The sequence below is a fragment of the Chiloscyllium plagiosum genome, unplaced genomic scaffold (assembly GCF_037043375.1).
Source record: "Chiloscyllium plagiosum isolate Xiang-an unplaced genomic scaffold, Cpla_swu_hap1 HiC_scaffold_2, whole genome shotgun sequence".
Lineage (NCBI taxonomy): Eukaryota > Metazoa > Chordata > Chondrichthyes > Orectolobiformes > Hemiscylliidae > Chiloscyllium > Chiloscyllium plagiosum.
The window spans coordinates 67,502,194-67,523,331 of record NW_028270140.1 but is presented as its reverse complement, the minus strand read 5'-3'; the positions used below and the strand labels follow the sequence as shown (position 1 = coordinate 67,523,331).

General features: G+C 41.9%; 1 protein-coding gene and 1 long non-coding RNA gene across 7 annotated transcripts in view; one reads left to right on the top strand and one right to left on the bottom strand.

Annotated features, from left to right (window-relative positions):
* The window catches only part of LOC122561459 (terminal uridylyltransferase 7-like), a 90,111-nt gene that overhangs the window by 18,112 nt on the left and 50,861 nt on the right, over positions 1–21,138 (bottom strand). For all 6 annotated transcript variants that reach the window (XM_043713205.2, XM_043713213.2, XM_043713220.2 and 3 more), the window contains 11 exons: positions 20,840–20,926; positions 18,929–19,032; positions 15,807–15,864; positions 14,612–14,715; positions 14,238–14,327; positions 13,867–13,980; positions 13,426–13,503; positions 13,078–13,255; positions 8,636–8,683; positions 8,458–8,549; positions 1,867–1,982 (listed from right to left, as the gene is read on the bottom strand). In XM_043713205.2, coding sequence (XP_043569140.2) covers positions 1,867–1,982; positions 8,458–8,549; positions 8,636–8,683; positions 13,078–13,255; positions 13,426–13,503; positions 13,867–13,980; positions 14,238–14,327; positions 14,612–14,715; positions 15,807–15,864; positions 18,929–19,032; positions 20,840–20,926 — 1,069 coding nt within the window. The remainder of the gene's footprint in view (positions 1–1,866; positions 1,983–8,457; positions 8,550–8,635; positions 8,684–13,077; positions 13,256–13,425; positions 13,504–13,866; positions 13,981–14,237; positions 14,328–14,611; positions 14,716–15,806; positions 15,865–18,928; positions 19,033–20,839; positions 20,927–21,138) is intronic.
* Positions 1–21,138, top strand: part of LOC148151914 (uncharacterized) — a 59,000-nt gene that overhangs the window by 25,167 nt on the left and 12,695 nt on the right. The window lies entirely within an intron of this gene.

The following is a 21,138-nucleotide window of genomic DNA, read 5'->3' as shown; positions in this document are numbered from 1 at the left end:
GGAGTGCCACCAGGATCGGTGCTGTGTCCACTGCGTTTTGTCATTTATATAAACTATTTGGATGTGAACATAGGGGGTATAGTTAGTAAATTTGCAGATGACAGCAAAGAAAGCTACCTCAGATTACAATGGGATCTTGATCAAATGGGTCAATGGACTGAAGAGTGGCAGATGGAGTTTAATTTAGATAAATGAGAGGTGCATTTTGGGAAAGCAAATCTTGGCAGGACTTATACACTGAATGGTAAGGTCCTAGGGAGTGTTGCTGAACAAAGAGACCTTGGAGTGCAGGTTCATAGCTCCTTGAAAGTGGAGTCGCAGGTAGATAGGATAGCGAAGAAGGCATTTGGTAAGCTTTCCTTTATTGGTCAGAGTATTAAGTATAAGAGTTGGGAGGTCATGTTGTGGCTGTACAGGACATTGATTAGGCCACTTTTGGAGTATTGTGTGCAATTCTGGACTCTTTCCTATTGGAAGGATGTTATGAAACTTGAAAGGGTTCAGAAAAGATTTACAAGAATGTTGCCAGGGTTGGAGGATTTGAGCTATAGGGAGAGGCTGTATAGGCTGGGGCTGTTTTCCCTGGAGCATTGGATACTGACGGGGTGACCTTATAGAGGTTTATAAAATTATGAGGGGCACGGATAGGATAAATAGACAAGGTCTTTTCCCTGGTATAGGGGAGTCTAGAACTAGAGGGCATAGGTTCAGGGAGAAAGGGGAAAGATACAAAAGGGACCTAAGGGGCAAGCTGTCACACAGAGGGTGATGCATGTATGGAATGAGCTGCCAGAGGAAGTGCCAGAAGATTTACTCTCTTCCTCCTGCCAGAGGAAGTGACAGGCTGGTGCAATTACAGCATTTAAAAGGCATCTGGATGAGAATATGAATAGGAAGGGTTTAGAGGGATATGGGCCAGGCAAATGAGACTAGATTGTGTTGGGATGTCTGGTCGGCATGGACAAGGTAGACCGAAGAGTCTGTTTCCGTGCTGCATATCTCAATGACTGTGTTCGAGCAATAGTGAAAGATCAGCGGTCTAGCTCCAAATCAGGATGGTCTGTGGCTTGGAAAGGAACTTGTAGGTGATGGTTGTACAGATTGTGGATTTGGAAAATGTTAGAGGAACCTTGGTGAGTTACTGCAGTACATCTAGTAGATAGCACACTCTCCTGCACTGTATGTTTGTCTGTTGATGGAAGTGAATGTTGAAGGTGGTGGATGGAGTATCTAATCAAGAGGACTGCTTTGTCCTGAATGGGTGTCAAATTTTGAGGTTTAATGGAGCAACACCCATCCAGGTTAGTGGAGAATATTCCATCATACTTGTCTATCGTAGATAGTGGACAGGTTTTGGGCAAGGAAACGTGTGATCTTTACACTGTCTAGCATGAATGCTTCAGGAATGTGATTGCCTCTGAATTACCCTCAGAAGAGACCAGCAAACTACTCACTTACAGTTAACCACAACCTGCTCAAGGAACTAGCTCAGAACCAGCAATAAATGTTAACCATGTCAATGTCAATCACACTTCCAGAATGCACTTTAAAAATAAATGAAATAGGGAAAAATGTTTTCCAGTTTGATGGGTCAAGAATTAAAATCATCACCAAAAATGGAAGAGAACCCATTTTTGGTTTCAAATCTATGTTGGTTGTTCAGAGATAGAATGCTTCATTACATATTATTGGTGGCAGAAGCATGAAAAAGTAAAAATTAATAAATATTTAAAGATTCCTTTTGTGCTGCAAAATTCTGCAATTCATACAATGAGTCAGAATTTTTGAAATAGAATTAAGGCTTCAAAAATTAAGATTCACCTACACATATTTAGGTTGACTCCACTGAGGAGGAACTTAACTCACCTTCTCCGTAAGGGACAGTCTTTCATAAAATGACCAATTTTCCCACAAATTCTGCAGCATCGGTCATTTGGAGCTAACTTCCCCTCAGTCAGAATTTCTGGATCAAAGAAATACTCCTTCAATTAAAAAAAAAAATCAATACGTTAAAAATAATAGCAATCATTGCATCTACACAACAAGCAGCATTATTGGTAACATGTACTTGTAGAATGTCTTGCCTACGATTTTCCACGATAGACTAAATTTCAAATAATAATCCTTCTGCATGTCATTATTCATGTAGCAGAGAGGCCCTTTTGTGTTAAAAATATGTTCCATCAACAATTTTGTAGAAGGCCTAAGTTTTTGTAAAGCAGAACATTACTCCCATATTCTAGGAAGATTCTTGCAATCACGAAGAGGATACAATAAAATCATTTTATACAATAGGTGATTCTTAGTTTACCCATCCATTTTATTCCATTCGTATTTACTTAAGGCAACTCTAAGCAAACATATGAGTGCAAGAGTTAAGCTTCTTCCTTCATCCTACTATTTCCCTCTTTGCATCAATTAAACCAATTTAATTATTTTCCTTTAAACCATAAGTTGTGATAGGCCTGGCTGAAGATGTGCAGGAGAAAGTGAGGACTGCAGATGCTGGAGATCAGAGCTGAAAATGTGTTGCTGGAAAAGCGCAGCAAGTCAGGCAGCATCCAAGGAACAGGAGAATCGACGTATCGGGTATTTCCTCATTCCTGAAGAAGGGCTTATGCCCGAAACGTCGATTCTCCTGTTCCTTGGATGCTGCCTGACCTGCTGCGCTTTTCCAGCAATACATTTTCAGCTCTGAAGATGTCCAGGGATGTTTTCCAATTCTCAAGATTTGGTTTTGTTTTAAAGAAACTCTCACTCAAGTGGAAACCTAACATCTTCACATGACTTCAAGCAGGTAGAAGATTGCTTTATATAGCATCTTTATAAATTTGGAAATCTGCTTATATGATTATACTATGTCGTTTTGCTCTCATCTGACAATAATAAGGGAATTACTGGTCACTGCATTCAGGGGATATAACTTTTCACTTATAATCAAGAAAGATGACAAAAGATGTAATATAGCAATATGCAGACACTTTAAGCTTACTTTAATCCCATAGAAGATAAAATTGACCATTGTACAAATGACAACATCCACAAAAAGGGAGAAAAATAAAAACTGGGTAATAACTACCATGTCAACCTCGTTCCAATCATCAGCAAAGTGATAGTCGTTTGTAATTTTTCCATGAAGCAACACTTATTCACCAGTAACCCATAAAATGGTCATCACATTGCATTCTAGCAGAACCAGTCAGGTACAGGTCTCACTTAACTCCTCAATCTCGACATGGATACAACAGCTCAAATGCTGGAACACAAGTAGCTATCTTTGACATCGAGGCAACACTCAATATAGTATGGCTCATTGGAATCCTTTCATAACAAAGATCAATGGAGTCAAAGGAAAAACTTCCATTGCAGTCATCAGTTGTGGTTACTAGAAGTCAATCATCACAGCCCTGGGATATTGCTGGGGAATCTTTCACAACAGCACTGTTGAATTCACAAAAACAAGCTACTTCACTAATAGCCTTTCTTCCAATCATAATATCAGGACTGAGACAGTTTGTTGATGATTTTGAAGGCTCTGGTCTCATTTAGAGCTTTGTGATCAAGAAGCTAGTGAACTCTAGCTAACATTAAACTAGCATTACAAGTGACAGGTAACATTTGTACTGTATTCTCCATCTTGAACAGGAGCTCGTTCAGTGATCTATTGATCTTATATGACACTCATGAGTCCAGCTGCAGAAATCTTTATCATTAAACCTTTAAAGGTCAACTGCAGTTGAGATGCTTGGTTTCTGATAAACAATTAATTTGCGTTAGCTGTAGTTCTGGTAAGAGGGTTATCTTAAAAAAAAAATTGTAAGATTCATTCACTTTTTTCTAGGACCAACTCAAAAAGTATATTACGAAACCTTACTCTGATTTCTCTTCAGTGCTTCGTTATTTAGTCAGGCACAAGATTTCACAGGACTTCCTTTAACTTTTGGCTAAGCTTCCCTCCAATTTATTTAGTGACCTCATGAGTCCAGATTTGACAGCTGCAGTACAGACTTCCTTGCAACTCCTGAGAGGTGACTTAAAAGATGAAACCACTCTGGTCTCCAAACATTTCCTGCTCCAGTTTCTAACAGGAAGCATGCTCAAAGCCACACCTCAAATTGCAACAGGACTAGCTGCTTTTTAATGGAGGATTTCTGTAATTTTTGGGGTTGAAAGTGTGGCTCTGGAAAAGCACAGTAGGTCAGGCAGCATCTGAGGAGGAGGCGAATTGACGTTTCGGGCATAAGCCCTTCATCAGAAAAGGGCTTAAGCCCGAAACGTCAATTCGCCTGCTCCTCCGATGCTGCCTGACCTGCTGTGCTTTTTCAGCACCACACACTCAACTCTGATCTCCAGCATCTGCAGTACTCACTTTCTCCCTGTAATTTTTTTGGCTCTAGTTTCCCAGCTAAAGATATCACCCAGTTGTTTGTCATCTTCCAATACCTACTCCCAATCTCAGCTCTCATGGATAATGGATCTAAGATTTTACTTTAAGTGTAGGTCTACCATTATCTTTCGATTTCCAAGACGCTGCAAGCTACACAAGACCTTAAACAAAATACTAAGTACTGTGGACACTGGAAATCAGGAATAAAAGCAAAAATTGCTGCAAGAACTCATGTCTGGTAGCATCTGTGGAGAGAAAGCAGCATTAATGACTAAGGTCATTGAATTAATTTTACTTTGGAAAAGGATGGTAAACATGCTGAAGATGGCGTGGGGCCTGGGGGGCAGGTGTAGGAACAATAGTGGAGATGCAGCCCAGAGACAGAGAAAAACACTTGAGCTGAACAATTAATGTGTAAAGCTCAGCCTGGGAGAATGAATAGCTGCTAATGGGAATCATTAGTAGCTGACAATGTGTTGTTTGCAGTAGCAGCCCATGTGAGGACAAAGTCTGGTGTGTGGGCTTAGGGTAAGTACATGGGGGAAGATGCTCAGACCCTAAAATGACTTAACGTGATACTGAACACTGAATGCTGCACAGACCCAAAGATGAAAAGGAGTTGCTGTTCTTCCAGTTTGCGTTGAGCTTCACTGGAGCACTACAGCCAGCCTGAGACGGGGATAAAAATCATACACCACCAGGTTATAGTTGAACAGGTTTATTTGGAAGTACTAGCTTTCAGAGCACTGATCCTTCGCCAGATAGCTACCTGATGAAGGAGCAGCACTCCGAAAGCTAGTATACAGTCATAGAGATGTACAGCACAGAAACAGACCCTTCAGTCCAACCCGTCCATGCCGACCATATATTCCCAACCCAATCTAGCCCCACCTGCCAGCACCTGGCCCATATCCCTCCAAACCCTTCCTATTCATATACCCATCCAGATGCCTTTTAAATACTGTAATTGTACTAGCTTCCACACTTCCTCTGGCAGTTCATTCCATACACGCACTGCCCTCTGCATGAAAACGTTGCCCCTCAGATCTCTTTTTTATCTTTCCCCTCTCACCCTACACATATGCCCTCTAGTTCTGGACTCCCCCCTCCCCCCCCCCACCCCAGGGAAAAGACCTTGTCTATTTACCCTATCCATGCCCCTCATGCTTTAAAACAGCCCTAGCCTATTCAACCTCTCCCTATAGCTCAAATCCTCCAACCCTGGCAACATCCTTGTAAATCTTTTCTGAACCCTTTCCGATAGGAAGAAGACTGGAACTGCACACAATATTCCAAAATTGGTCTAACCAATGTCCTGTACAGCCGCAACATGACCTCCCAACTCCTGTACTCAATATTCTGACAAATAAAGGAAAGCATACCATACGCCTTCTTCACTATCCTATCTACCTGCAACTCTACTTTCAAGGAGCTATGAACCTGCACTCCAAGGTCTCTTTGTTCAGCAACACTCCCTAGTACCTTACCATTCAGTGTATAAATCCCTCAAGATTTGCTTTCCCAAAATGCACCTCGCATTTATCTAAATTAAACTTCATCTGTCACTCCTCATTGACCCATTTGATCAAGATCCCATTGTAATCTGAAGTAACCTTCTTCGCTGTCAACTACACCTCCAATTTTGGTGTCATCTGCAAATTAACTATGCCTCTTATGCTCACATCCAAATCATTTATGTAAGTGACGAAAAGCAGTGCACCCAGCTCCAATTCTTGTGGCACTACCCTGGACACAGGCCTCCAATTTGAAAAACAACCCTCCACCACCACCCTCTGTCTTCTACCTTTGAGCCAGTTCTGCGCTCAGGCTAGTTCTCCCTGTATTCCATGAGATCTAACCCTGCGAATCAGTCTCCCATGAGGAACCTTGTCGAACGCCTTACTGAACTCCATATCGATCATGTCCGCCACTCTGCCCTCATCATCAATCCACTTTGTTACTTCTTCAAAAAAACTCAAGCAAGTTAGTGAGTAATGATTTCCCACACACAAAGCCATGGTGATTATCCCTATCAGTCCTTGCCTTTCCAAATGCATGTACATGCTGTCCCTCAGGATTCCCTCCAACAACTTGCCCACCATCGATGGCAGGCTCACCACTCTATAGTTCCCTGGCTTACCAACTTTCTTAAAGAGTGGCAACACGTTAGCCAATCTATAGTCTTCTGGCACCTCACCTGTACTATTGATGATACAAATATCTCAGCAGGAGACCCAGCAATCTTTTCCCTAGCTTCACACAGAGTTCTAGGATACACCTGATCAGGTCCTGGGGATTTATTCACTTTTATGCGTTTCAAGACATCCAGCACTTCCTACTCTGTAATATGGACATTTTTCAAGATATCATCACCTATTTCCCTACATTCTATATCTTCCACGTCCTTCTCCACAGTAAACACTGATGCAAAATACTCATTTAGTGTCTCCTCCATCTCCTGCAGCTCCACACAAAGGCTGACTTGCTGATCTTTGAGGGGCTCTATTCTCTCCCTAGATGCCATTTTGTCCTTAATGTATTTGTAAAAACACTTTGGATTATCCTTAACTCTATTTGCCAAAGCTATCTCATCTCCTCTTTTTACCCTTCTGATTTCCCTTGTGTATACTCTTACTGCCTTCATACTTTTCTAAGGATTCACTCGATCTCTCCTGTCTATACCTGACGTATGCTTCCTTCTTTTTCTTAACCAAACCCTCAATTTCTTCAGTCATCCATCATTCCCTAGCCTTTCCTTTCACCCTAACAGGGATATACTGTCTCTGGACTCTCGTTATCTCATTTCTGAAGGCTTCCCATTTTCCAGCCGTCCCTTTACCTATGAACATCTGCACCCAATCAGCTTTTGAAAGTTCTTGCCTAACACTATCGAAATTAGCATTCCTCCAATTTAGAACTTCAACTTTTAGATCTGGTCTATTCTTTTTCATTACTATTTTAAAACTGATAGAATTATGGCCGCTGGCCCCAAAGTGCTCCCCCACTGACACCTCAGTCACCTGCCCTGCCTTATTTCCCAAAAGTAGGTCAAGTTTTGTACCTTCTCTAGTAGATACACCCACTTACTGAATCAGAAAATTTTCTTGTACACACTTCACAAATTCCTCTCCATCTAAACCTTTAAAACTATGGCAGTCCCAAGTCCATGTTTGGAAAGTTAAAATCCCCTACCATAACCACCCTATTATTCTTACAGATAACAAAAATCTCCTTACAAATTTGTTTCTCAACTTCCCGCTGACTATTCGGGGTCTATAATACAATCCCAATAAGGTGATCATCCCTTTCTTATTTCTCAGTTCCACCCAAATAACTTCCCTGGATGTATTTCCAAGAATATCCTCCCTAAGTGGGCTGTAATGCTATCCCTCATCAAAAACGCCACTCCCCTCTCTCTTGCCTCCCTTTCTGTCCTTCTTGTAGCATTTGTATTCTGGAACATTAAGCTGTCAGTTCTATCCATACCTGAGCCACATTTCTGTAATTGCTATGATATCCCAGTTCCATGTTCCTAACCATGCCCTGATCTCATCTGCCTTCCCTATTCGGCCTCTTGCATTGAAATAAATGCACTTTAATTTATCAGTCCTACCTTGTTCTCTGCTTTGACCCTGCCTGACTCACCTTTGATCTCAATTGTACCAGTCTCAGATTGATCTCTTTCCTCACTATCTCCCTGGGTCCCACTCCCCCCACCTTACTAGTTTAAATCCTCCCAAGCAGCTCTAGCAAATCTCCCTGCCAGTATATTAATCCCATTCATTCAATGCAGACTGTTCATCTGTACATAAAACAGCACAAACTTTAATCAACTGTACAGTAAAACAGTCTGGGAGAGGTGGAGAGAGAGAAAAATCAAAATTATTCCAATAATTAAAGTAAGATTTTCTCCCATTTTCCAAAATAAAAGTAAAGCCACCTAATCAATTTGCATATACAGAAAGTTATTTTCCTTGCCAAACCAGGCGAGTAAAATACTATAATAAGCAAGATTGGTGTTAAGGATATCAAGTATATACATGAATTTCAGGACAAAATGCACAACATACCATAACTGTAGGATATTGTTTTGGGATGAATTTAATTGGAGTTCCGAAAACCTTTCTTCCATTGATGAAAGCTTTCATGATAAAATTTGTCACTGGAATAACAAAGAGCAACCATCTATTTATTGGACAATATTTGCAATATGGAAAACTTTTCAAGAGGAGACAAAATGCAACTTACTCTTTCGAGATAATCCAGCTCCAAGATTGTGATTGAGGTCAAATGGATCTATTACAAACAAAATCTTTTGATTATATCTTTAGAACACTTAGTTCTGTTCATAATCAACGCAACCAAAATTTAGAAATCCAACATACATTTGACAATATCAAAAAAAGTTCAAAGAAGAAAATATACTTGATCAAAATGAGGCATTGCTATGCGATCAAGGTCATGCAGACTGTTCATCTGTACATAAGACAGCACAAACTTTAATCAACTGTACAGTCAAACAGTCTGGGAGAGGTGGAGAGAGACAAAAATCAAATGCCAAATTCTGGAAATAATTTAAAGAAAAATTCCTCTCCAACCCTCAAATTTCCAGGATGCTGCCATACTTAAAATACTAATCACTGCTGGGTAAAAACAATGACTGCAGATGCTGGAAACCAGATTTTGGATTAGTGGTGCTGGAAGAGCACAGCAGTTCAGGCAGCATCCGAGGAGCAGCAAAATCGACCTTTCGGGCAAAAGCCCTTCATCAGGAATAAAGGCAGAGAGCCTGAAGCGTGGAGAGATAAGCTAGAGAAGGGTGGGGGTGGAGAGAAAGTAGCATGGAGTACAATAGGTGAGTGGGGGAGGGGATGAAGGTGATAGGTCAGGGAGGAGGGTGGAGTGGATAGGTGGAAAAGAAGATAGGCAGGTAGGACAAGTCATGGGGACAGTGCTGAGCTGGAAGTTTGGAACTAGGGTGAGGTGGGGGAAGGGGAAATGAGGAAACTGTTGAAGTCCACATTGATGCTCTGGGGTTGAAGTGTTCCGAGGCGGAAGATGAGGCTTTCTTCCTCCAGGCGTCTGGTGGTGAGGGAGCAGCGGTGAAGGAGGCCCAAGACCTCCATGTCCTTGGCAGAGTGGGAGGGGGAGTTGAAACGTTGGGCCACAGGGTGGTGTGGTTGACTGGTGCAGATGTCCCGGAGATGTTCCCTAAAGCGCTCTACTAGGAGGCGTCCAGTCTCCCCAATGTAGAGGAGACCACATCTGGAGCAACGGATGCAATAAGTGATATTAGTGGATGTGCAAGTAAAACTTTGATGGATGTGGAAGGCTCCTTTAGGGCCTTGGATGGAGGTGAGGGAGGAGGTGTGGGCGCAGGTTTTGCAGTTCCTGCGGTGACAGGGGAAGGTGCCAGGATGGGAGAGAGTGGGTGGACGTGGACCTGACCAGGTAGTCACGTAGGGAACGGTCTTTGCGGAAGGTGGGGAGGGAAATATATCCCTAATGGTGGGGTCTTTTTGGAGGTGGCAGAAATGTCGGCGGATGATTTGGTTTATGTGAAGGTTGGTAGGGTGGAAGGTGAGCACCAGGGGCGTTCTGTCCTTGTTACAGTTGGAGGGGTGGGGCCTGAGGGCGGAGGTGCGGGATGTGGATGAGATGCGTTGGAGGACATCTTTAACCACGTGGGAAGGGAAATTGCGGTCTCTAAAGAAGGAGGCCATCTGGTGTGTTCCGTGGTGGAACTGTTCCTCCTAGGAGCAGATACGGCGGAGGCGGAGGAATTGGGAATACAGGATGGCATTTTTGCAAGAGGTACCTACCTCGACACTGTCCTATCCCCTCTAGTCCAGGGACTCCCCACATACATTCGAGACACCAACCACGCCCTCCACCTCCTCCAAGACTTCAGTTTCTCCGACCCCCAACGCCTGATCTTCACCATGGATATCCAAACCCTCTATACCTCCATCCGCCATGACCAGGGCCTTCAAGCCCTCTTTTTTTTCCTCTCCCGACGTCCCCAACAATACCCTTCCACCGACACTCTCATTTGTTTGGCCGAACTGGTCCTCACCCTTAACAATTTCTCCTTCGAATCCTCCCACTTCCTCCAGAGCAAAGGGGTAGCCATGGGCACACATATGGGCCCCAGCTATGCCTGTCTCTTTGTTGGCTACGTAGAACAGTCGATCTTGCGTAATTACACCGGCACCACTCCCCACCTCTTCCTCCGCTACATTGATGACTGCATTGGCACCACCTCATGCTCCCGCGAGGAGGTTGAGCAATTCATCAACTTCACCAACACATTCCACCCTGACCTTAAATTTACCCGGACCATCTCTGACACCTCCCTCCCCTTCCTGGACCTCTCCATCTCCATTAATGACGACCGACTTGACACTGACATTTTTTACAAACCCACCAACTCCCACAGCTACCTGGATTACACCTCTTCCCACCCTATCTCTTGCAAAAATGCCATACTGTATTCCCAATTCCTCCGCCTCCGCCGTATCTGCTCCCAGGAGGACCAGTTCCACCACAGAACACACCAGATGACCTCCTTCTTTAGAGGCCGCAATTTCCCTTCCCACGTGGTTAAAGATGCCCTCCACATCCCGCACCTCTGCCCTCAGACCCCACCCCTCCTACCGTAACAAGGACAGAACGCCCCTGGTGCTCACCTTCCACCCTTCGCATAAACCAAATCATCCGCCGACATTTCTGCCACCCCCAAAAAGACCCCACCACCAGGGATATATTTCCCTCCCCACCCCTTTCCACCTTCCGCAAAGACCATTCCCTCCATGACTACCTGGTCAGGTCCACGCCCCCCCTACAACCCACCCTCCCATCCTGGCACCTTCCCCTGCCACCGCAGGAACTGCAAAACCTGCGCCCACACCTCCTCCCTCACCTCCATCCAAGGCCCTAAAGGAGCTCTCCACATCCAAAGTTTTACCTGCACATCCACTAATATCATTTATTGCATCCGTTGCTCCCGATGCGGTCTCCTCTACATTTGGGAGACTGGACACCTCCTAGCAGAGCGCTTTAGGGAACATTTCCGGGACACCCGCACCAATCAACCACACCACCCTGTGGCCCAACATTTCAACTCCCCCTCCCACTCTGCCGAGGACATGGAGGTCCTGGGCCTCCTTCTCCACTGCTCCCTCACCACCAGACGCCTGGAGGAAGAATGCCTCATCTTCCGCCTCAGAACACTTCAACCCCAGGGCATCAATGTGGACTTCAACAGTTTCCTCATTTCCCCTTCCCCCACCTCACCCTAGTTCCAAACTTCCAGCTCAGCACTGTCCCCATGACTTGTCCTACCTGTCTATCTTCTTTTCCACCTATCCACTCCACCCTCCTCCCTGACCTATCACCTTCATCCCCTCCCCCACTCACCTATTGTACTCTATGCTACTCTATCCCCACCCACCCCCCTCCTCTAGCTTATCTCTCCACGCTTCAGGCTCTCTGCCTTTATTCCTGATGAAGGGCTTTTGCCCGAAACGTCGATTTTGCTGCTCCTCGGATGCTGCCTGAACTGCTGTGGTCTTCCAGCACCACTGATCCAAAATACTAATCACTGCTGGTCCATTTAGCTACTATAATTCAAGTTGTCTTCTACCTAAAGGAACAAATTCAGCTCCCTCTTAGAGGCCTTTAGTAAGTTAATATTCACTGCACATTCTAACTTCTTTTTATTAGTGCCAGACCTCCACTGAGAATTCAGTTCAAATAACCTAAGCTACTGGAGTATAGCCTGAAACATTGGAATCATAACTCCCAGAAGCCTAAATTTAGGTAATGTAATAAGCTCCAGTTTCCCCAAGTCTGATGTAAATCCGGAGCCCACCTCTGGGTCTCAACATCCTCTACCATTTGAGAACAAAAATGCACACAGTAATCAAGAGATAGCCATAAGTTTCTTATATTTATATATTACACACAGTCAAAAGTAGTCACCTCTGAGGGAACAGTAATGTATGTGAAAAGGGACCATGTAAAGCTTCATGAGCTAAGTCTCTTTCCTGTGCCACCACCTTAAGTGTGCCACCCTATACTGAATAGTAACACAGCTAATTGACTTTAATCTGGTAATATCACTGTCACTATTGTCTGGACATCCAACACCACTTCCAGATCACTGAAATCAAGGCAACTTACTGAATGCAAGAGCAGAGAAACACAGGCACCGCTATGGCTCATACTGGATTTCAACGTCATTTTTCCATCCACTTTACATATTCGTAGATTCCTCGAAATCCATCTACCGCAGCTCTAAGTGAATTCAACAATGGAGCACACACAACCCACTGGGGGTTGAATTCCAAAGTTTCACAACCTTATAAAAGAAGTAATTTACCTTCATCTTAAACCTAAAGGTTTTGTTTTAGTATTCTCTCTTCAATGCTGCATAAGAGAAGGTATTAATAATAACTGCAATCACTTGGACTCTTCCCTTTCACATTTTGCTTAAGCAAATTATTGAACAACTGGGTAATTAAAATTCCCAAATGCATGCACATAACTTCATTCCGTATTCATGAGGATAAGGGCATTTACTATGCCCCCTCAATCCTGTCAGACACCACAGCGCACACCTTATTAAATATTAGTTAAAATCAGATTGTATCATGTCAGTGACAATGCATCATCTTTGCAAGATTTACCTTCTATAACAATATATTTAGAAGTCCATTGCTTCTTAAAGGTTGTGAGAAGAGCCTTTCGCCTGATGCTGATAACATGTTCTTTAAAATCAAACTCCTCTGTGTAGAACCTGAGAAGCCCCAGCCACAACTCTCCTACAGACTCTTTATTTTTTCCATAGTCTGGCCACTTGTCTTTCTATAATAATAAATTTTGAAAAGACTACATCAGTATTTGACAAAATAAAAGTTTATTTGAGGATGAGCTTAGCAAAAACTAAGAGGTTATTCCAGGATAAAAATTGACTGAGGTGAAGAAACTAAAAATGATTAGTTTAAAAAGAACCATGATTATTTAAGATAACTTACCAGTTCATCCAATTTATCAAAGTAATAGACATTCCAACCATCAATTAATTTTTCTGGCTTTTTCGTTTCACTGTATATCTGAAAATTAGTGACAGTTAAGTAATGGTAATTCTACAAACGAACTCACTTCTTGTACACACAGACATGAACAGAATCTTTAGCCTTTTATGGACACTAAAACTGATGGATCATTTACTTAATTTTGAAAATGCAAACTGTATTTATTATCTGTATTTTCAACTGTGTATAAAACATGTCTTATTTCAATCTACTATACAATTCAATGCTATTCTGACATTTAAAAAAATGTCCAGAAAACTGAAATATTAGTGACTGTTTACTCTGAAAGAGCAAGGAATCTTTGAGGACAAAACTTTGAATTAGTAGGTAAATTTAAACAACTATGTACTCTGAGGAAGACCTTTGTATATTCTTGCATACCTCTTGAAGGACAGGAATTACCGGTGGTTTCCTTTGTTGTAGGAAGTAAAGTGCCATTAAGGTATATGCATATGATGAAAGACTGCCTCTAGATGCATCTCCAATATCACAAACCTATTCAAAACGAAACAAATTTTTATTACCTGACATGTTTAGCATCAAGATAAGACAAAATATAGTTTGGCATGACAAATTCTCAGAATATACTAAGACATTGTTCCAAAGTTCAAACTATCATTTTTAAAACAATATCAAGTTAAAATAGATTCACAGAATAAGGTTATACAATTAACTATCTCAAAGTTTCATCTCTAAAAATAGAGACACAAACATTAATCAATTCCGACATACAAGAATAAAAGTATAGTTACCTTAGCAAAAACCTTCATTGTATATCCTAAACATTTCACTCTGGGATCAATTGCTGCATAAGAGGCCAGAAGTCCAGTGTTATGCAATGCCTGCAGAAAGATCATTGATTCAACAAATCAAAGCTGTATATTTATGAAAAAAAGCACTAAAGTAATTGTGCAATGTTGGTCGTAATATTTTTAAAAATACAATCGTGAAATGAGTTAAAATCAGAAATACACAGTCTTTTTACACTGTCTACGACAGATAATAAAGATCTGATGGAATAAGACGATTGGTCCCAGAACAAAATATTTAAAACAGTGTATTTAAAACAAGTCTACTGAAAAGTGTCTGTTAATATTGCATTTAATTAACACGTTGTCTTCCTTACCAGAGTGTTATACAAACTAATATCTCCCTCAAGGCCACTTCTTACATGGAAAAATTTAACAATTGGAACTTTCGCTGTTGTAATAGGCAGAATGCTCTTTAAGCCTAGGATTAGAGTTTAAATTGATGATTATAATTTCAAATTAGCAACCATCATTGTTACCAATTATGGTCAACATAAATAAAATAAAAGTAACATCAATTTCTAAAAATCTGCAAGTTCGGAATACAACAGGCCAATCAGCATGTGTAAAGTACACATCAATAAGACGGGACAGGACTTTTATTGAGTTTGACATACTAAGGAAATCTGTGGATGCATATTCTTACAGGGGCAATGTGCATGGGGTAGCAGGGTTGTGTGGAGGGTGGTGAGTGTGGACTGTGCACGCGTGTGGAGGGTTGCGTTGTGTGTGCGCGCGCAAGTGTGTGGAGGGTGATGTGTGCGGAGGGTGCTATGTGCGCGGCGGGTGCTGTGTGCACGAGTGCGCGGAGGGTGCTGAGTGTGCGTACGGTGATGTGTAGAGGGTGGTGTGCATGCGTGGAGGGTGGTGTATGAGTGTGCACACATGTGAAGGGGGGGAAGGTAGAGTGTGTGTGTATAGAGGGTGGTGTGTGCGCGTGGAGGGTGTTGTGTGTGCGTGGAGGGTGCTGTGTGTGCGTGCAAGTGTGTATAGGATGTGTGTAGGGAGGTGTGCGCATGTTGTAAAGGGTGGTGTGCGCGTGTAGGGTGGTGCGTATAAGTGTGTGGAGGGTGGTGTGTGTGCACGTGCATGTGTGTGGAGGTGTGTGTGTGTGTGGTGGGGTGTACGTGGAGGGTTTGTGTGGGGGGAAGGGTGTGTATGGAGGGTGTGTGCATGCGCGCATGGAGAGGTATCTGTGCGTGCGTGGAGGGGTGTGTGCGTGTGTGTGTGAGCACGTCTGTAAATTCCTGCATAGGGATGGTGGTGGTGAGGGGTAGGGGTTTTTTGTTGAGATACTGGATTAAAAACATTAACTCTGTTTCTTTCCACAGACACTGCTAGATCTGCAGACTTTATCTGTTGCAGATTTCCAACACCTGCAGCATTTTGCTTTTATTTGAGTGCTTTGTCCGAAATGTTTCATTTTTCAACACTAATCTCTTTTACATGGGTGAACAACGTCTTTTCTTTCTAAAGACTGTTTTATCTGATATTAATGAGGCTGTGAAATACCTGGATGTTTTCTGAGCACTCTTGCCAAATCCTCTATAATCTTGATGCAATTTAAACCCTGCAACAGAAGTGAAGAAAAATGTATACTTTTATCTGTATCAAGGATCGGTGCTAGGTCCACTACTTTCCATCATTTATTTAATGATTTGGATGTGAGCATTAAGAGGTAAAGGTAGTAAGATTACAGATGACACTAAAATTGGAGGTGTAGTGGACAGCGAAGAAGGTTACCTCAGATCACAACAGGATCTTGATCATATGGGCCAATGGGCTGAGAAGTGGCAGATGGAGTTTAATTTTACATAAATGTAAGGTGTTGCATTTTGGGAAAGCAAACCTTAGCAGGACTTATACACTTAATGTTAAGGTCCTCGGGAGTGTTACTGAACAAAGAGACCGTGGAGTGGAGGTTCATAGCTCCCTGAAAGTGGAATCGCAGGTAGATAGGATAGTGAAGGTGGTGTTTGGTATGATTTCCTTTATTTTAGATTAGATTAGATTACAGTGTGGAAACAGGCCCTTCGGCCCAACAAGTCCACACCGACCCGCCGAAACGCAACCCACCCATACCCCTATATTTACCCCTTACCTAACACTACGGGCAATTTAGCATGGCCAATTCACCTTACCCCCTGCACATCTTTGGACTGTGGGAGGAAACTGGAGCACCCAGAGGAAACCCACGCAGACACAGGGAGGACGTGCAAACTCCACACAGTCAGTCGTCTGAGGCAGGAAGTGAACCCGGGTCTCTGGCGCTGTGAGGCAGCAGTGCTAACCACTGTGCCACCGTGCCGCCCACGTCAAAGTATTGAGTACAGGAGTTAGGAGGTGATGTTGCGGCTGTACAGGACATTGGTAAGGCCACTTTTGGAGTAATGCGTGCAATTCTGGTCTCCTTTCTATCAGAAGGATGTTGTGAAACTTGAAAGGGTTCAGAAAAGATTTACAAGGATGTTGCAAGGGTTGGGGGACTTGAGCGGTTGAATAGGCTAGAGCCGTTTTTCCTGGAGCGTTGGAGGCCGAGGGGTGAGCTTATAGAGGTTTACAAAATCATGAGGGGCATGGATAGGATAAATAGACAAAGTCCCTTTCCTGGTTTGGGGAGTCCAGAACTAAAGGGCATTGGTTTACAGTGAGAGGGGAGAGATATAAAAGAGATCTAAGGGGCAACGTTTTCATGTAGAGGGTGGTACGTGTATGGAACGAGCTGCCAGAGGAAGTGGTAGAGGCTGGTACAATTGCAACACTTAAAAGGTATCCGGATGGGTATATGAATAAAAGTGTTTGGAGGGATATGGGTCGTGTGCTGGCAGGTGGGACTAGATTGGGCTGGGATATCTGGTCGGCATGGACGGGTTGGACCGAAAGATCTGTTTCCATGCTGTACATCTCTATGACCCTATGACTATCTGCTGTTTGCAGCTGAAGTCACATGTAAAACACTATGTTCAAAAGTAGTACTTTTTAAAAGAAACTGAATTCAGCCAAAAATTAGAGGCAAACCAAATAGAGTAAATGCAGTTCAGATTCTGGTCAGTGGATTTACGTAATATAGCTAGCAGTTGCAGGTAATTATAGGTAAGTGTAAAATAAGTAGAAGAGGAACAAAAAAACCCAAAAGAGGCAACATGTTTTTAATGGACACTTGTACTTCGTGCAAATAACATTTTTTTAAAATTCTGACTAATAAAAAGGGAAGAGAAGAAAAATATTGCAGTAGCAGAGATGAATGTTACTACAGAATGCATTAGTCATAGCCCATTAAAATCATGGTGAGAGAGGTTTTGGTATTTAATCTTAGGAAGAACATCCTGGGCTTTGTAGGCAGTGGCAAAGAAAGAGTGATTGCTGCTGCCCATGAAGAAAACTGTCCATGGAGCATTTCTGGATTAGGAACATCCATTATTACACAGCAGCTTAAACATGGTAGCAAGTTAACCATATTACCCAGCTGCAAATCTGAGACTTATCAGTTCCTCAGCAATTTCGAAGAACTCACAAATAGCTAACCTAACGCATTTAAAATCCTCCAATTTATTTTAAATATTCAAATAATAAAACAAGTATATGACTACTTTACATTGAAAGAGCATTTTGTGGAGAAATTTGGCAATTCATAAACTTAGATTTCATTTTTTCAGACCTTTAAGGCAGTTTGGCAGTAGTTATTAAGTTTATATGCTGTAAAAGTCCCAGATACAACTTATTAAACAATTGCAACCTATATCTGTTGCCGATTTAAACATCAATACGAACAATGTCATAATGAAACAGTTCATGACTGCATGGGAGGCAAGGAGTCTCGAGGAACTCCTATTCTAAGGAGTCTGTAATCACTCAATTTGCCCTGAAAGCCCAAGTTCCTGTTTCACCTACAATTTTCAGATTTTTCCATTGTTCTGGCAATGTCCAAACGTCCAAGTTGCTGTCAGTCTCAATGGCCTAATGATGGTAAATGCTGAAGGTTTCACTGTCATTGCAACAGAAGTCAGGAGCAATATTTCTTTCCTTCAGGATACATAGTTGAAAATGATTACTCCCGATGTATCACAAATTAACTTTGAGGAACAGTTTGAAAAAACTGAACCGTCAAAATGACATGTTGAAGTTTTCCAAATCAGATTAGATTGGGGGAGGAGAAGGTATAGTGGTAATGTCATGGCACTAGTAACCCAGAGACCTGGATGTCTGGATGAACTGAAAGCTACTCTCAGTAAAGGTGGCTGTGAAAATTACATCCATTGTTGTAAAGACCTACCTGGTTCACTAATGTCTTTTAGGGAAGGAAATCTGCCATCCAAATAGCTCCAAAACCAGAGCAATAAGGCTAACTTTTAATTGCCTGCTGAAATGGCCGAGTGAGCCACTCAGTTAAAGGGTAATTAGGGATGGCAATAAGTGCTGGTACTTCTGGGATGCCCAGGGCCCATGAAGGAACAAAACATAAGATGATAGGACAATTTTCAAATTTGAAGGGGAGTGGAGTAAAACACAACATTGATAGAACTTTTCACGAAGATATTGTGCACTCAGTACATGGTACCTAGTAAAAAGCAAACTTTAATAGGCATTTGGATAAGTTTCAATGGTAAGTCCTAAACATCAGTTAATAAACATACCTCTGCTGTTTCCTGATCTTCAAATGTCATACAGATATCAAGATCACTTTGTCTAAAACCAAACCCATTCTTGGAGGACCCAAACAAGCAGAGCTTTGCTTTAGCTGAAAAATAAAACACTGCACTGAAATTTACAAATAATTTTCTTCAATTGAAAAACATGTTCTTGAACTCCATTCAAAGTACATGTGGAATTTGAACCTTCTATTGCAGTTCTTATAATAAATAGCTCAAAATAGTTTGTGTTATTAAAAGAAGACTTGAGTCTGTATTGCATGATTATTATGAATAAGAGAAATTAAGCAAATCTCTCTTCATAGACAAATACGAAGTGTAGGCATTAATAAAGTTCCGCTAGTTTTCAACATTTATGACTCTATTTGGCTAAGAATTCGTAAGAAAATATGTCAAGAACAACTTTTATTAAAAATAGACACTTCTGTTTGATACTTCAGTAACAATATCAAAATGGAACAGAACATTTCAACTAAAAGCATACATTCAAAACCCTCAACTGAAAATTTCAAGGTGTTATTCAAAAATACCGACTTCGATTTTTGGGAAGTTAGTATGAGCCAGTTTTCCCGGTCCTCTCCCCAGGGAATTCCTCATTCTACTGGTGCAAGTGCCAAGAAATGTAAGATACCTGGATTGCAAAAGGCTCAGGTTAAAGAGAAACATGTCTGTAAAGCAGGATGAAAAGAGGAGGTTTCTGACTTTCCCTCTCGTTTCTTTGTATGGGCTGGCGGGGGGGTGGGGGGGGGCATGAGTGTGTGTGTGTGTTTGTGTGTCTGTGTGTGTGTGTGTGTGTGTGTGTGTGTGTGTGAGAGAGAGAGACACCCAGGCATGTGTTCAAGACCTGCTGCTTCCATAGCTAGTCTCCCATTCCTGTGGATTTGATGACACCAGGACAGGCCATAGGTCGTAGATCTGCGGCTAGGTTACTATATTTATCAAATATGTACCTCTCCCTGAATGATGCCTATTAATCAGGTCTCAATCTCTGAAGGCACAAAGACAGCTTATGGAACTGTGTTCACAATGTATTTCAATTTATGTGATATATCTAAATAGGTACAGGAAGAAAAATAATCAATCTCCATCTCTACAAACAATTGACATGTTTCATAAAATAATTTTGGTTTATAATGCACTAATTCCTTCCAATATGTCAGGCATAACAACTTGTTCTCGTTCGTATAATGCTGTCTAAATTGTAATTGCTCTACCATTGGTGTCAGTCCCTTCAGAGAGGCCCCAAATTTTGAATCATACAATCCCTACAGTGTGGAAGCAGGCCATTTGGCCCATCAAATCCAAAATGACTTTCCAAAGAGCATCCCATCCAGATCCAGCTCTACCCAATCCCAGTGACCCTGCACCTACCATGGCCAATCTACGTGAATTTCACATCTCTAAATTCTATGAACAATTTAGTATGATCAATCCGCCTAACCTGTCTGTCTTTGAATTATGGGAGGAAACGAAGCACCCGGAGGAAACCCATGCAGACACAGAGAGAATGTGTAAACTCCAGACAGAGGGCCAAGGCTAGAATCAAATCTGGGTCCCTGGCACAGTGAGGCAGCACTGCTAACCACTGAGCCACTTTGGAATTCCTCAGCTGCATTTTTGGACTCTGCTTCACACTTTTTAAAATACATTTCTTGGGCCAAGCTCTCAGTTATTTAACCCATTATCTCCTTATGTGGGTAGGTGACATACTTGTTTTGTAATGCTTGTGCAATATCGTACGAAGTATCATTACATCAAAAGCAGAAAATGCAAGCTGTTTTCGATAAACATTTTTCAGATATGTAGAAAAGCTGATTGGATCATGCAATTTGATTTTTGTCGATTATGCATATGTTTAGTAAATTAATAACTAAAGGTGTAAAATAATATTTTTACCATCAAGTTCTTTCTTGATAAACGCTTCCAGTTTTATCAATATATGTTCACGTGCTTGAATTTCTAGAAGATCTGGGGCAAAGTCATCTGAATTGGAAAGGGAAGATATTTAGTTTCCATAATTGATTTGATATTCCGACAGAAAACTTTGAAAATTCAAACCAACCATTTCCTCTGACCCTCTCTCCGTGCTAGTTCTATTCTATTTTTCCAATTTACCCATCACTGTTGCAGCTGTTCTGATGATACCACGTTTCATACCAGAGCTTCTGATATGTCTTCCCTTTTTATTAATTCAA